The sequence below is a fragment of the Nerophis lumbriciformis genome, linkage group LG12, assembly GCF_033978685.3.
Source record: "Nerophis lumbriciformis linkage group LG12, RoL_Nlum_v2.1, whole genome shotgun sequence".
In the NCBI taxonomy this organism is placed as follows: domain Eukaryota; kingdom Metazoa; phylum Chordata; class Actinopteri; order Syngnathiformes; family Syngnathidae; genus Nerophis; species Nerophis lumbriciformis.
In genome coordinates this window covers 1,087,781-1,102,625 of record NC_084559.2, presented here as the reverse complement: position 1 = coordinate 1,102,625, position 14,845 = coordinate 1,087,781, and the positions used below count along the sequence as shown (strand labels likewise).

The 14,845-nt window shown below is 41.7% G+C and overlaps 1 protein-coding gene across 1 annotated transcript in view; it reads right to left on the bottom strand.

The window, feature by feature from the left end:
• The window catches only part of LOC140679235 (palmitoyltransferase ZDHHC8B-like), a 196,926-nt gene that overhangs the window by 39,347 nt on the left and 142,734 nt on the right, over positions 1 to 14,845 (bottom strand). Inside the window, exons 2-3 of the mRNA XM_072914231.1 lie at positions 11,602 to 11,723; positions 2,836 to 2,993 (exon numbers count right to left, since the gene is read on the bottom strand). Coding sequence (XP_072770332.1) covers positions 2,836 to 2,993; positions 11,602 to 11,723 — 280 coding nt within the window. The remainder of the gene's footprint in view (positions 1 to 2,835; positions 2,994 to 11,601; positions 11,724 to 14,845) is intronic.

The following is a 14,845-nucleotide window of genomic DNA, read 5'->3' as shown; positions in this document are numbered from 1 at the left end:
CGGAATAGGTTGATGAAAACCGTACTAATTACGGGAAAACCGGAGTAGTTGGCTGGTATGCAGTAGTATTGGCCAAGAGACCGAACCAATCAGAACGTGCCGTTCAATATCGTGGCCACTGGTTGGCTCAGCCTCAGGCAGCATTACTAGATTTAATAATATAGTAAGAGCGTGTAAAGGTGACTAAAGGTCGTTAGTTCATGTCTAGGTGGATCTCATATTGTTTAAAAAATATTTAAAAAGGTCATAAACAGGTTTTTCATGTTCTAGTTATGAACATATTTGATTTATAATGTCTGATTCCTACTTAGTAAAGTTAGTATAATCCAATCTTGTAAGCAGCAATACTATAAATATTATATAAAATAATATTATGTATTCATACAACAAAATACAAATATTACTACGATAAAAGAATGACATACAGTATAAAATGGAGTATTTCTACACAAAGTGTGGATGTTATGCAGGGAAATGAAAGTGCTGAGGATAAAAATCACTTACTAGCAAGATCATTGGGTTCAAAGTTCAATTGGACTTTGGAGCGATGGAAAAAAGGTCATGTGATGTATTTCCATTGTTCCGGAGTGACATGACGTGAGGATATAGAGCGAGGCAGATGAAGTGATGCATGCCTACAGTGTCCACTCGTATGTGGGCCAGACTTGTCTTTGGCTTGAGTTGGTCAGCTCACATCTCAACAATTGAAGGCAACATACTTCATAATGGATTTATTTTATTACAATATTGTCACTAATGCAATCCAAACTTTATTAATACGCTTTGGGACTTTGAACAGGGAGGAATAAAAACCTTGCATGAGCTTATCTAAATGATAACATTGTTCCTCTCAGGCTATCCAACTAATCAATCGAGTGAAAAAAAAAAAGGTTGACCAAAGAATAATTTGAAAATATTCAATCTTTGCAATGTAATCTCTATTATGCAAAATGATCACAGCAACACCTGGCATGGCTCTAAATGGTTTTTATTCACACTTTGCATTGATATACCTACATTATATATATATATATACATATATATATATATACCTACACTACTATATATGTATATACATATCCTACACTATATATATATGTATGTAAAAAAAATGAATAAAAAAATAAATAAATATATAATATATATATATATATATATATATATATATATATATATATATATATATATATATATATATATATATATATATATATATTTATTAGAGATGCGCGGTTTGCGGACACAACCGCGGAGTCCGCGGATTATCCGCGGGTCGGGCGGTTGAAATAAAAAAAAATTAGATTTTAAATAGATTCAGGCGGGTGGCAGTTAAACCAATTCGGAAATATATATACATTTGAGATGCGCGGATAGGCAATTATTTCATCCGCAACCGCATCAGAAAGTCGTCAACCATCCGCCATCCACCCGATCTAACATTTAATCAGAACCGCATCCGCCCGCACCCGCCCGTTGTTATATATATAATATAGACGATGCAAGGCATTAGTGAGGTTATAAAGCTTTTGCCTGTTAAAGAAAGGAGACTGATCCAATGTAGCAGAGACATTCAATGCGTGCCACGCTGTCACGGCCCAGACGCACACCAGTGCGCAATCATATGGGAGCCGCGCTGAGCGCACCTCCAAGCGCGTCTCGCTGCCGGCGACGGCCGGGTATATGGGCCCGACGCTCCAGCGCCATCCATTTTCAGGGCTAGTTGATTCGGCAGGTGGGTTGTTACACACTCCTTAGCGGGTTCCGACGTCCATGGCCACCGTCCTGCTGTCTATATCAACCAGGGTGAGCCCCACCCCTTTCGTGAGCGCACTGCGCGCGGAGTGACCCCTGTTACGCGCCCCCGGCAACAGGGGTGGCGGGCAGGTAAGCTGCGCGCGCGGAGTGACCCCTGTTACGAGCCCCCGGCCACGGGGGTGGCGGGCAGGTAAGCTGCTTACCTGCTGCGCGTGACGCCGGCCGCGGCGAAGGCGGACGAGGCGGGGTGTCGGTGCGGTGGGCGCGGTGGTGACCCTGGACGTGCGTCGGGCCCTTCTCGCGGATCGCCTCAGCTACGGCTCCCGGTGGGGCCCTCTCGGGGGAAGGGGCCTCGGTCCCGGACCCCGGCGAGGCGTCCCTTCTCCGCTCCATAAAAGTGTCCATCTCTTTTTTCTTTTTTTCTTCTGTTGTGGCATATGCTGCAGGTGCCTGCTTGTTTTTCGTATGTGGGTAACAACATTTAACTATGTATATATATTTCCGAATTGGTTTAACTGCCACCCGCCTGAATCTATTTAAAATCTAATTTTTTGTTATTTCAACCGCCCGACCCGACCCGACCCGCGGATAAAATCTAATTTTTTTTAATTTCATCCGCCCGATCCACGGATAATCCGCGGACTCCGCGGTTGTGCCCGCAAACCGCGCATCTCTAGTGTGCATGCATCCTGTCAGGACACTCACCTGCACACAGTTGTCACACACTCACCTCCACACAGTTGTCACACACTCACCTGCACACAGTTGTCACACACTCACCTGCACACAGTTGTCACACACTCACCTCCACACAGTTGTCACACACTCACCTCCACACAGTTGTCACACACTCACCTCCACACAGTTGTCACACACTCACCTCCACACAGTTGTCACACACTCACCTCCACACAGTTGTCACACACTCACCTCCACACAGTTGTCACACACTCACCTCCACACAGTTGTCACACACTCACCTGCACACAGTTGTCACACACTCACCTCCACACAGTTGTCACACACTCACCTCCACACAGTTGTCACACACTCACCTGCACACAGTTGTCACACACTCACCTCCACACAGTTGTCACAGACGCTGCAATGCGAGCACCTGGGCGGCCTGTAGAAGTGACAGGTGGCGCACCACTTCATGCGCACCTGGATGCCCTTGACCTCCACGTTCTTGTAGAGGGGTGCTCGGAAGTCGTCGTCCTTATCTTCATCCTCGTCCGCTGTGCACACATGAACGCGGTCAGGCACAAGCTCATTACTCATGCGTGTTTCTCTTATCGTTTACCAGAACATTTCACACGCCCGCTGGGACCAACGCTCGCTAAAAAAGCGTTCATATTTTTCAGCACAACGAGCAGGCTGGTGAAACGTTAGGGCACAAGGTGTGAGAAGGCCCACGCCACTTCATTTTATATGGCCCACGAATGTCTATGAATAATAATGTGTTGATAAAATACCTTTAATATAATACATGTGTTTTTTTCCCATTTTGACAGAAAACAATATACAGGTAAAAGCCAGTAAATTAGAATATTTTGAAAAACTTGATTTATTTCAGTAATTGCATTCAAAAGGTGTAACTTGTACATTATATTTATTCATTGCACACAGACTGATGCATTCAAATGTTTATTTCATTTAATGTTGATGATTTGAAGTGGCAACAAATGAAAATCCAAAATTCCGTGTGTCACAAAATTAGAATATTACTTAAGGCTAATACAAAAAAGGGATTTTTAGAAATGTTGGCCAACTGAAAAGTATGAAAATGAAAAATATGAGCATGTACAATACTCAATACTTGGTTGGAGCTCCTTTTGCCTCAATTACTGCGTTAATGCGGCGTGGCATGGAGTCGATGAGTTTCTGCCACTGCTCAGGTGTTATGAGAGCCCAGGTTGCTCTGATAGTGGCCTTCAACTCTTCTGCGTTTTTGGGTCTGGCATTCTGCATCTTCCTTTTCACAATACCCCACAGATTTTCTATGGGGCTAAGGTCAGAGGAGTTGGCGGGCCAATTTAGAACAGAAATACCATGGTCCGTAAACCAGGCACGGGTAGATTTTGCGCTGTGTGCAGGCGCCAAGTCCTGTTGGAACTTGAAATCTCCATCTCCATAGAGCAGGTCAGCAGCAGGAAGCATGAAGTGCTCTAAAACTTGCTGGTAGACGGCTGCGTTGACCCTGGATCTCAGGAAACAGAGTGGACCGACACCAGCAGATGACATGGCACCCCAAACCATCACTGATGGTGGAAACTTTACACTAGACTTCAGGCAACGTGGATCCTGTGCCTCTCCTGTCTTCCTCCAGACTCTGGGACCTCGATTTCCAAAGGAAATGCAAAATTTGCTTTCGTCAGAAAACATGACTTTGGACCACTCAGCAGCAGTCCAGCTCTTTTTTTCCTTAGCCCAGGTGAGACGCTTTTCGCGCTGTTTCTTGGTCAACAGTGGCTTGACACGAGGTATGCGGCAGTTGAAACCCATGTCTTTCAAGCGTCTCTTGGTGGTGGATCTTGAAGCACTGACTCCAGCAGCTGTCCACTCCTTCTGAATCTCCCCCACATTTTTGAATGGTTTTTTTTTCACAATCTTGACCAGGGCGCGGTGATCCCTATCGCTTGTAGACTTTTTCTGACCACAGTTTTTCCTTCCCTTTGCCTCTCCATTAATGTGTTTGGACACAGAGCTCTGAGAACAGCCAGCCTCTTCAGCAATAACCTTTTGTGTCTTTCCCTCCTTGTGCAATGTGTCGATGGTTGCCTTTTGGACAGCTGTCAAATCTGAAGTCTTCCCCATGTTTGTGTAGGCTTCAGAACTGGACTGAGAGACCATTTAAAGCCCTTTGCAGGTGTTTTGAGTTAATCAGCTGATTAGTTTGTGGCACCAGGTGTCTTCAAAATTTAACCCTTACACAATATTCTAATTTTGTGACACACGGAATTTTGGATTTTCATTTGTTGCCACTTCAAATCATCAAAATTAAATGAAATAAACATTTGAATGCATCAGTCTGTGTGCAATGAATAAATATAATGTACAAGTTACACCTTTTGAATGCAATTACTGAAATAAATCAAGTTTTTCAAAATATTCTAATTTACTGGCTTTTACCTGTATGTCCATCCATCTATCCATTTTCTACTGCTTGTCCCTTTTTGGGGGCGGAAGGCGGGGGTACACCCTGGACAAGTCGCCACCTCATCACAGGTACGGCATGAAATTGCATACCTTTTAAACTTGTAAAAGTATCGAATATTGCAACAAATATTACAAAACCCAAAAGCAGTGAAGTTGTCACGTTGTGTAAATGGTAAATAAAAAGAGAATACAATGATTTGCAAATCCTTTTCAACTTATACTCAATTGAATAGACTGCAAAGACAAGATATTTCATGTTCACACTGGAAAACATTGTTATTTTTTGCAAATATTAGCTCATTTGCAATGTGTTTCAAAAAAGCTGGCACAAGTGGCAAAAAAGACTGAGAAAGTTGAGGAATGCTCATCAAACACTTATTTTGGAACATCCCACAAGTGAACAGGCTAATTGGGAACAGGTGGGTGCCATGATTGGGTATAAAAAACAGCTGCCATGAAATGCTCAGTCATTCACAAACAAGGATGGGGCGAGGGTCACCACTTTGTCAACAAATGCGTGAGCAAATTGTTGAACAGTTTAAGAACAACATTTCTCAACCAGCTATTGCAAGGAATTTAGGGATTTCACCATCTACGCTCCGTAATATCATCAAAAGTGTCAGAGAATCTGGAGAAATCACTGCACGTAAGCGATGATATTACGGACCTTCGATCCCTAAGGAGGTACTGCGTCAAAAAGCCACATCAGTGTGTAAAGGATATCACCACATGGGCTCAGGAACACTTCAGAAAACCACTGTCAGTAACTACAGTTGGTCTGTAAGTGCAAGTTAAAACTCTACTATGCAAAGCGACAGCCATTTATCAACAACACCCAGAAACGCCGCCGGCTTCTCTGGGCCCCGAGATCATCTAAGATGGACTCATGCAAAGTGGAAAAGTGTTCTGTGGTCTGACGAGTCCACATTTTTTGTCTAAAATAAAATAACTACTTAAATATCTGCTTGACTTAAGATTTCAAAGCAAGTTATTCATAGATTAGATTAAATAGATCAATAGATTTACAGTAACATTTACAGTGTTTTTTTCAGCATATTACTGTAAATTGCAAAAACTCTACCACTGGTTTTTAGGGTCAAATTCTTTTGACTTAGCTGCCAGTTTTTTTTTTCCCCTTAAAATCTACGGTTGTTGTTTTTACGTATTATTACAGTCAATAGAAAAACAGTACTTTTTTTATTTTATTTTTTTTACAGTAAAAAAATAGCAACTCTTTTGCCAGAATAACAAAAAAACAGTTGTACTGTTTTTCTATTTATTGTAATATGTTGTAAAAGGAAAAAATACAACTTCTGATGACACACATCATATATATATATATATATATATATATATATATATATATATATATATATATATATATATATATATACCGTATTTTTCGGACTATAAGTCGCAGTTTTTTTCATAGTTTGATAGTGTGACTTATATATGTTTTTTTCCTTCTTTATTATGCATTTTCGGCAGGTGCGACTTATACTCCGGTGCGACTTATACTCCGAAAAATACGGTGTGTATATATATATATATATATATATATATATACCGTATTTTTCGGACTATAAGTCGCAGTTTTTTTCATAGTTTGATAGTGCGATTTATATATGTTTTTTTCCTTCTTTATTGTGCATTTTCGGCAGGTGCGACTTATAGTCCGGTGCGACTTATACTCCGAAAAATACGGTGTGTATATATATATATATATATATATATATATACCGTATTTTTCGGACTATAAGTCGCAGTTTTTTTCATAGTTTGATAGTGCGATTTATATATGTTTTTTTCCTTCTTTATTATGCATTTTCGGCAGGTGCGACTTATACTCCGGTGCGACTTATACTCCGAAAAATACGGTGTGTATATATATATATATATATATATATATATATATATATATATATATATATATATATATATATATATATATATATATATATATATATATACACATATATATATATATATATATATACACATATATATATATATATATATATACACATATACATATATATATATATATATATATATATATATATATATATATATATATATACATATATACATATATACATATACATATATATATATATATATATATATATATATATACGTATATATATATATCCATCCATCCATTTTCTACCGCTTATTCCCTTTGGGGTCGCGGGGGGCGCTGGAGCCTATCTCAGCTACAATCGGGCGGAAGGCGGTGTACACCCTGGACAAGTCGCCACTTCATCGCAGGGCCAACACAGATAGACATATATATATATATATATATATATATATATATATATATATATATATATATATATATATATATATATATAAAATAATTAAATGCATAGGCAAACATATATATTATTTTCTGTTACAAGTGGCCCTCTGATGGCAGCCACAACTGCTATGTGGCCCTCAATGAAAACCAGTTTGTTGCTAGCTAGTAAATCACTACAATTAAATGTCTACAAGGGACAAGCGGTAGGAAATGGATGGATGGATGGATGTTTAATCCTTATGCAAAATAAAGTGCTTTTGTCGCAAGAGGCACAAGGCCACAACATTAGGTACACCTGCAGTCTGCAGGTGTACCTAATGTTGTGGCCCTGCAGTCATTCACAACTCCTCCAACACGAACATTATTGTTTTTTGCACTTTTTGGCTTCTTATCAAATAACTTTTGTAACGTATTTTCATGGGCTTTCCTCTTTGTGATGTTAAGTTCCTGTTATGCGCGGTTATACAGTATAAATAAATGATAAATGGGTTGTACTTGTATAGCGCTTTTCTACCTTCAAGGTACTCAAAGCGCTTTGACACTACTTCCACATTTACCCATTCACACACACATTCACACACTGATGGAGGGAGCTGCCATGCAAGGCGCTAACCAGCACCCATCAGGAGCAAGGGTGAAGTGTCTTGCTCAGGACACAACGGACATGACGAGGTTGGTACTAGGTGGGGATTGAACCAGGGACCCTCGGGTTGCGCACGGCCATTCTTCCACTGCGCCACGCCGTACCAGTTTGTTGCTAGCTAGTAAATCACTACATTTAAATGTCTACAAGGGACAAGCGGTAGAAAATGGATGGATGGATGGATGTTTAATCCTTATGCAAAATAAAGTGCCTTTGTCGCAAGAGGCACAAGGCCACAACATTAGGTACACCTGCAGTCTGCAGGTGTACCTAATGTTGTGGCCCTGCAGTCATTCACAACTCCTCCAACACGAACATTATTGTTTTTGCACTTTTTGGCTTCTTATTAAATAACTTTTGTAACCTATTTTCATGGGCTTTCCTCTTTGTGATGTTAAGTTCCTGTTATGCGCTGTTATACAGTATATGCCTTGAGCTCTTATCTTGAAGGCGCTAAGAGCGGAAGTGGTGACACGGAGGTTTTTGAAAGAAGGTAAATAAAGTGGTCCTCGTGTAAACTGGAGCCTCCGTGTTTGTTATTTTGTAGTTTCATACAGTATAGGCGACATTTATAAACCCTCGGTTACACTTTTTTAAATAGATTCAATCTTGCACGTGGAAAGTTGAAGTGAGGGCTTTAGTTGCGGCGCATGGACTTAATTTATAAGTAAAGGTAAGAACATAATAAAGTTTTTTTTATTAAATGTGCTTTTTTGTGTGCTACAGTTTGTATAAAGTTAAAGTTAAGTTAAAGTAGCAATGATTGTCACACACACACTAGGTGTGGTGAAATTTGTCCTCTGCATTTGACCCATCCCCTTGATCACCCCCTGGGAGGTGAGGGGAGCAGTGGGCAGCAGCGGCGCCGCGCCCGGGAATAATTTTTGGTGATTTAACCCCCAATTCCAAGCCTTGATGCTGAGTGCCAAGCAGGGAAGAATGCTGGTATGAGCTTTTAAACATAACCCGCTAACTGCTGCCAATCAAATGGTGAATAAGATACTCTTTAGGGTTCATATGTTTGAAAATCTGACTGTGATGAAGTCAGTGCCTCACCAGCCATCAACCTCACCGCACGTCACTGGTTAAATGTCTACAAGGGACAAGCGGTAGAAAATGGATGGATGGATGGATGGATGTTTAATCCTTATGCAAAATGAAGTGCTTTTGTCGCAAGAGGCACCGAGTTTGTGGACCATGTTGTGTGTCTATTGTCATACACTATATGTGTTTTTCAACCTTTTTTGAGCTAAGGCACATTTTTTGCGGTGTAAAAATGCGGAGGCACACCACCAGCAGAAAACATTAAAAAACAAAACTCAGTTGACAGTAAAAAGTCGTTGTTGCAATTGTTGGATATGACTTTAAAGCATAACCAAGCATGCATCACTATAGGTCTAGACCAGGGGTCGGCAACCCAAAATGTTGAAAAAGCCATATTGGACCAAAAATACAAAAACAAATCTGTCTGGAGCCGCAAAAAAGTAAAACCCATATTACATACAGATAGTGTGTCATGGAATTAAGAGGACTTAAAGGAAACTAAATGAGCTCAAATATAGCTACAAATGAGGCATAATGATGCAATATGTACATATAGCTAGCCTAAATAGCATGTTAGCATCGATTAGCTCGCAGTCATGCAGTGACCAAATATGTCCGATTAGCACTCCACACAAGTCAATAACATCAACAAAACTCACCTTTGTGCATTCACGCACAACGTTAAAAGTTTGGTGGACAAAATGAGACAGAAAAAGAAGTGGCATAAAACACGTCCTAGTAAGTCGGAGAAATGTTCCATATACCGTATTTTCCGCACCATAAGGCGCCCTGGGTTATAAGCCGCGCCTTCAATGAACGGCATATTTCAAAACTTTGTCCACCTATAAGCCGCCCAGTGTTGTAAGCCGCATCTAACTGCGCTAAAGGAATGTCAAAAAAACAGTCAGATAGGTCAGTCAAACTTTAATAATATATTAAAAACCAGCGTTCTAACAACTCTGTTCACTCCCAAAATGTACGCAAATGTGCAATCACAAACATACGTATATCAACATGGACAGAGCTGCGTGAAAAAAGCCACCCGGCCTCTTCGCGTAAACTTAAACTTACCTTAACCACTCGCTCATCTTTTCTTCATCCATCCCTTCGAGTTAGCTTTTATGATGACGCCGGCTGGAAAGGTCTCTTTTGGCAAGGTCTTCCTTTTGAATATCACCATGGGTGGAAGTTTCTGGCCATTAGCATGGCAAGCTAGAACCACAGTGAAGGATGACTTCTCATTCCCTGTGGTGCGAATATTCACCGTACGTGCTCCCGTTGTATCCACAGTGCGGTTCACAGGAATATCAGTTGCTGTGAAATAGTAATCCGTGTGCGGATGGAGAGATTGCGTCTTTTCATGAACCGGATACCTGTCGCTTAGTAGGAGCCATTTTGTGGTCTTTACAGATGTCAACACACAAAGGAAATGAAACGCGCGCTTCTTCTTCTTCTACGCGGGCGGGTGGTTGCTTACAGTAGAAGAAGAAGCGCTTCCTGTTCTATGGGGGCGGGTGCTTACCTTGGCGGTTGCTTGCGTAGAAGAAGAAGCGCTTCCTGTTCTACCGGGAAAAAAGATGGCGGCTGTTTACCGAAGTTGCGAGACCGAAACTTTATGAAAATGAATCTTAATATTTATCCATATATAAAGCGCACCGGGTTATAAGGCGCACTGTCAGCTTTTGAGAAAATTTGTGGTTTTTAGGTGCGCCTTATAGTGCGGAAAATACGGTAAACAAACTACGGTGAGTTCAAGGACCGCCAAAATTAGTAGGACAAAACGGCGCTCGCCAAATACTCGAATCAGTGAAGCATGTTTAATATAAACAGTGTGCTTTATAACAATTAGGGAGGTTTGTGTCATGTTTGTCCTCCTACAGAAAGCATATTAAAACAAACAAAAAAAATGTTTCCCCTCATCTTTTTCCATTTTTCATACATTTTTGAAAAAGCTCCAGAGCCACTAGGGCGGCGCTAAAGAGCCGCATGCGGCTCTTTAGCGCCGCGGGTTGCCGACCCCTGATCTAGTGTTTTAGTTCTTGTCTTGCGCTCCTATTTTGGTGGCTTTTTCCCTTTTTTTTGGTATTTTCCTGTAGCAGTTTCATGTCTTCCTTTGAGCGATATTTGTATTTGTTTTAGCAATGAAGAATATTTCACTTGTTTTTATCCTTCTTTGTATGGACATTGTTGGATTGTCATGTTTGAATGTACATTGTGGACGCTGTCTTTGCTCCGCAGTAAGTCTTTGCTGTCGTCCAGCATTCTGTTTTTGTTTACTTTGTAGCCAGTTCAGATTTAGTTTCGTTCTGCATAGCCTTCCCTTTTCTTAGGGGCACTCCCCTTTTGTTTATGTTTGGTTGAAGCATTAGACACCTTTTTACCTGCACACTGCCTCCCTCTGTTTCCAACATCTACAAAGCAATTAGCTACCTGCTGCCACCTACTGATATGGAAGAGTATTACACGGTTACTCTGCCGAGCTCTAGACAGCACCGACACTCAACAACAACACATCATTTGCAGACTATAATTACTGCTTTGCAAAACATATTTTTAACCCAAATAGGTGAAATGAGAGAATCTCCAGTGACACACCAGACTGTATCTCACGGCATACGACTTAGACTTAGGCAAACTTTATTGATCCACAAGGGAAAGTGTTCCTGGACAAACATGCAGAGAGACGAGCACTAACCTCTGGGGTAAACGCCGGGGTCCATGAAGGTGGCCATGCTGAAGTTGGCCAAGACAAAGAGGAAGACCAGGCCATTGTAGAGGGGCACAAGGGGGGAGATCACCTTGGTCAACCAGGGACACCTGCAGAAACAAACATAAACTTAGTCTTCTTGCATTCATTCCACTTCTATGAGTGATGTTTAAATTAGGGACGTGCCCTTCGGTATCGGACGATTTTCTTGAAAGAGTACCAATCCCCTCTGGCTCATATTGTATTCATTTGAGTTCCTAGCATCTAGCATGGAGACACGCCCCTAAGTTAATAATATTCACCTCTATTACAGAAAATAAAGAAGCATTTAAGTCCCATCTTAAAACTCATTTGTATACTCTAGCCTTTAAATAGACCCCCTTTTCTACTCAGTGGCCTAGTGGTTAGAGTGTCCGTCCTGAGATCGGTAGGTTGGGAGTTCAAATCCCGGCCGAGTCATACCAAAGACTATAAAAAAAATGGGACCCATTACCTCCCTGCTTGGCACTCAGCATCAAGGGTTGGAATTGGGGGTTAAATCACCAAATGATTCCCGGGCGCAGCCACCGCTGCTGCCCACTGCTCCCCTCACCTCCCAGGGGGTGATCAAGGGTGATGGGTCAAATGCAGAGAATAATTTCGCCACACCTAGTGTGTGTGTGACAATCATTGGTACTTTAACTTTTTTAGACCAGTTGATCTGCCGTCTCTTTTCCTTTCTCCTCTGGCCCCCTCTCCCTTGTGGAGGGGGGACATGAAGTGCATGTTGTCCAGAGTCGGGACCCGGGGTGGACCGCTCGCCTGTGCATCAGTTGGGGACATCTCTGCGCTGCTGACCCGTCTCCGCTCGGGATGCTCTCCTGCTGGCCCCACTATGGACCGGACTCTCACACTATTAACTAGATCCACTATGGACTGGACTCTCACACTATTATGTTAGATCCACTATGGACTGGACTCTCACTATTATGTTAGATCCACTATGGACTGGACTCTCACTATTATGTTAGATCCACTATGGACTGGACTCTCACTATTATGTTAGATCCACTATGGACTGGACTCTCACACTATTATGTTAGATCCACTATGGACTGGACTCTCGCACTATCATGTTAGATCCACTATGGACTGGACTCTCACTATTTTATGCTACTTGTTGCTAGGCAGACTTCATAGCGCTTGACTCTCCTGGCCAATCGAAAACTAAATGATGACGATGCTTCCTTGACAACACTTAAGCAAACCCGAAGAAAGAAATAATTCCAAAGATATTATCGCACATGAGTTTGATTTACTCCACACGAGCAACCAAATCTCTACCAGCTTGAAATCCCCCATTTAATTCTTCATTGTCCTCATTTCATTCCACATGACCTTCTCTTCTGACTGCAGGCCATCCCTCAGTCCATGAAATATTCACCCGCACACACCTCAGACGCACATCACTCATTTCAAACCACGTAGTTCGCCGAAGCTCTCTCCAGATCCAAAACTGTGAGAAGCATCAATGGTAGACGGTGACAGGATTAGAAATAATATATACCGTATTTTCCGGACCATCGGGCGCACCGGATTATAAGGCACCCTGTTTGTAATCAGAGACATTATTTAAGCCTGCCTTTGCCAGTCAGTCGGTCTGGCTTCTTTGTTTGCGTCACGCTACTGTTACCTAACTTTTGCTTGTTTCCTAGCCCCTGCTAGTGATCTCTAGTCTGTGCTAAGTAGTAGCCTTATCTTCAGGTGCCATCGGCACCTTGTTCCGTCGGTTTGTTTTCTGTTTTGTACCTCTTTGAGTGTTAAATTACGATTACATCATGTTCCTACCTGCAACCTAACGGTTAAGCTAAAAAGCAAACTGGCCGGCATGCATAAAACGGCAATGAAAATCGTAGGGAGGAAAGAATATGAGCCTATACAGAGCATCTATGAGCAGGCAGTTAGGAAAAAAGCTAAGAAAATTATTTCCAACTCACAACATCCACTCTTTCCTGAATATGGAACCCTGCCATCAGGGAGAAGACTCCGGGTCCCACTATGCAAATCTAACCGCCTTAAATTATCATTTGTCCCAGCCTCCATTAAGCTGACCAACAATGTGCAATAGAATTTTAATACATAGGTTAGCACTTTTTTAGCACATAGCACTTTAGCACATAGCACTTTAGAACTAAGCACTTTAGCACACAGCACTTTATCCATGAGCTCTAGTGCAATGCACATCGGTACTTTATCTTTATCTCCATACTGTAGATTTTATGCCTACATTAAAATGTCCCCTATGTCTATCAAGCTCCATGTTCTGATGTTTAAATGTTAGTTGTATGGTTGTGGTTGTGTCTGTGCTTGTGTTTTTGTTCTGTTGTTTTTGGGTATGTTAAGAAAGCAATGATGCACTGTGCCCAAGACAAATTTCCCCGCGGGGACAATAAAGTTGAACCTTGAACCTTGAAGTCCTGTCCGGAGTCGTCCGTTTGCATCCTGGAAGAACAAACCTCCCAGTAAGCTGCAACCCCACCGTAACAGGAACTCTAATAACTAAAGTTCCTTGGGTGGATAATGTCAACTCACTACACCGGTATGTTTTACTGCTTTCATGGCGAGTTTACTGACAGATATAAGTAAGAACTTTACACTACTTTATATTAGAAATGACAACAGTGGAGGATGAATGTCACATAACAAGAAGATAGAGAAAAAGAAGAAGCTTAGGGGTGCTCATTACGTCGATCGCGAGCTACCGGTCGATCTCGGAGGGTGTGTCAGTCGATCACCAGCCAGGCATTAAAAAAATAGTCCTAAAAATGATCGATCATAAATCCTTCACGGCACCCGAGGGTCTTCTGAGATGACGCTGGCTGCTGCCAGCTCATTAAAATTACCGACTGGAAGGCGAGAAACACTTTATTTCAACAGACTCTGGCGCCGTACCTGTCGTCAAAACTCCAAAGACCGACTGCACAGTTGCTACAGTTGCGCTAACAAAATAAGAGTCTCAGAAAGCTGGCGGGCACAAGCTAGCAAGCTACGGAGTTTGCCGACAATGTATTTCTTGTAAAGTGTATACAAAGGAGTCCGGAAGCTGGACAAATAAGATGCCAAAAACCAACCACTTTCATGTGGTATTGGACAGAAAGGAGGACTTTTTTTCTCCTCCATTCGAAAATGCGGACGTTATCAGCACCACTGTCTGATTCCAATCAATGCAAGTCATCAGAATCAGGTAATACAC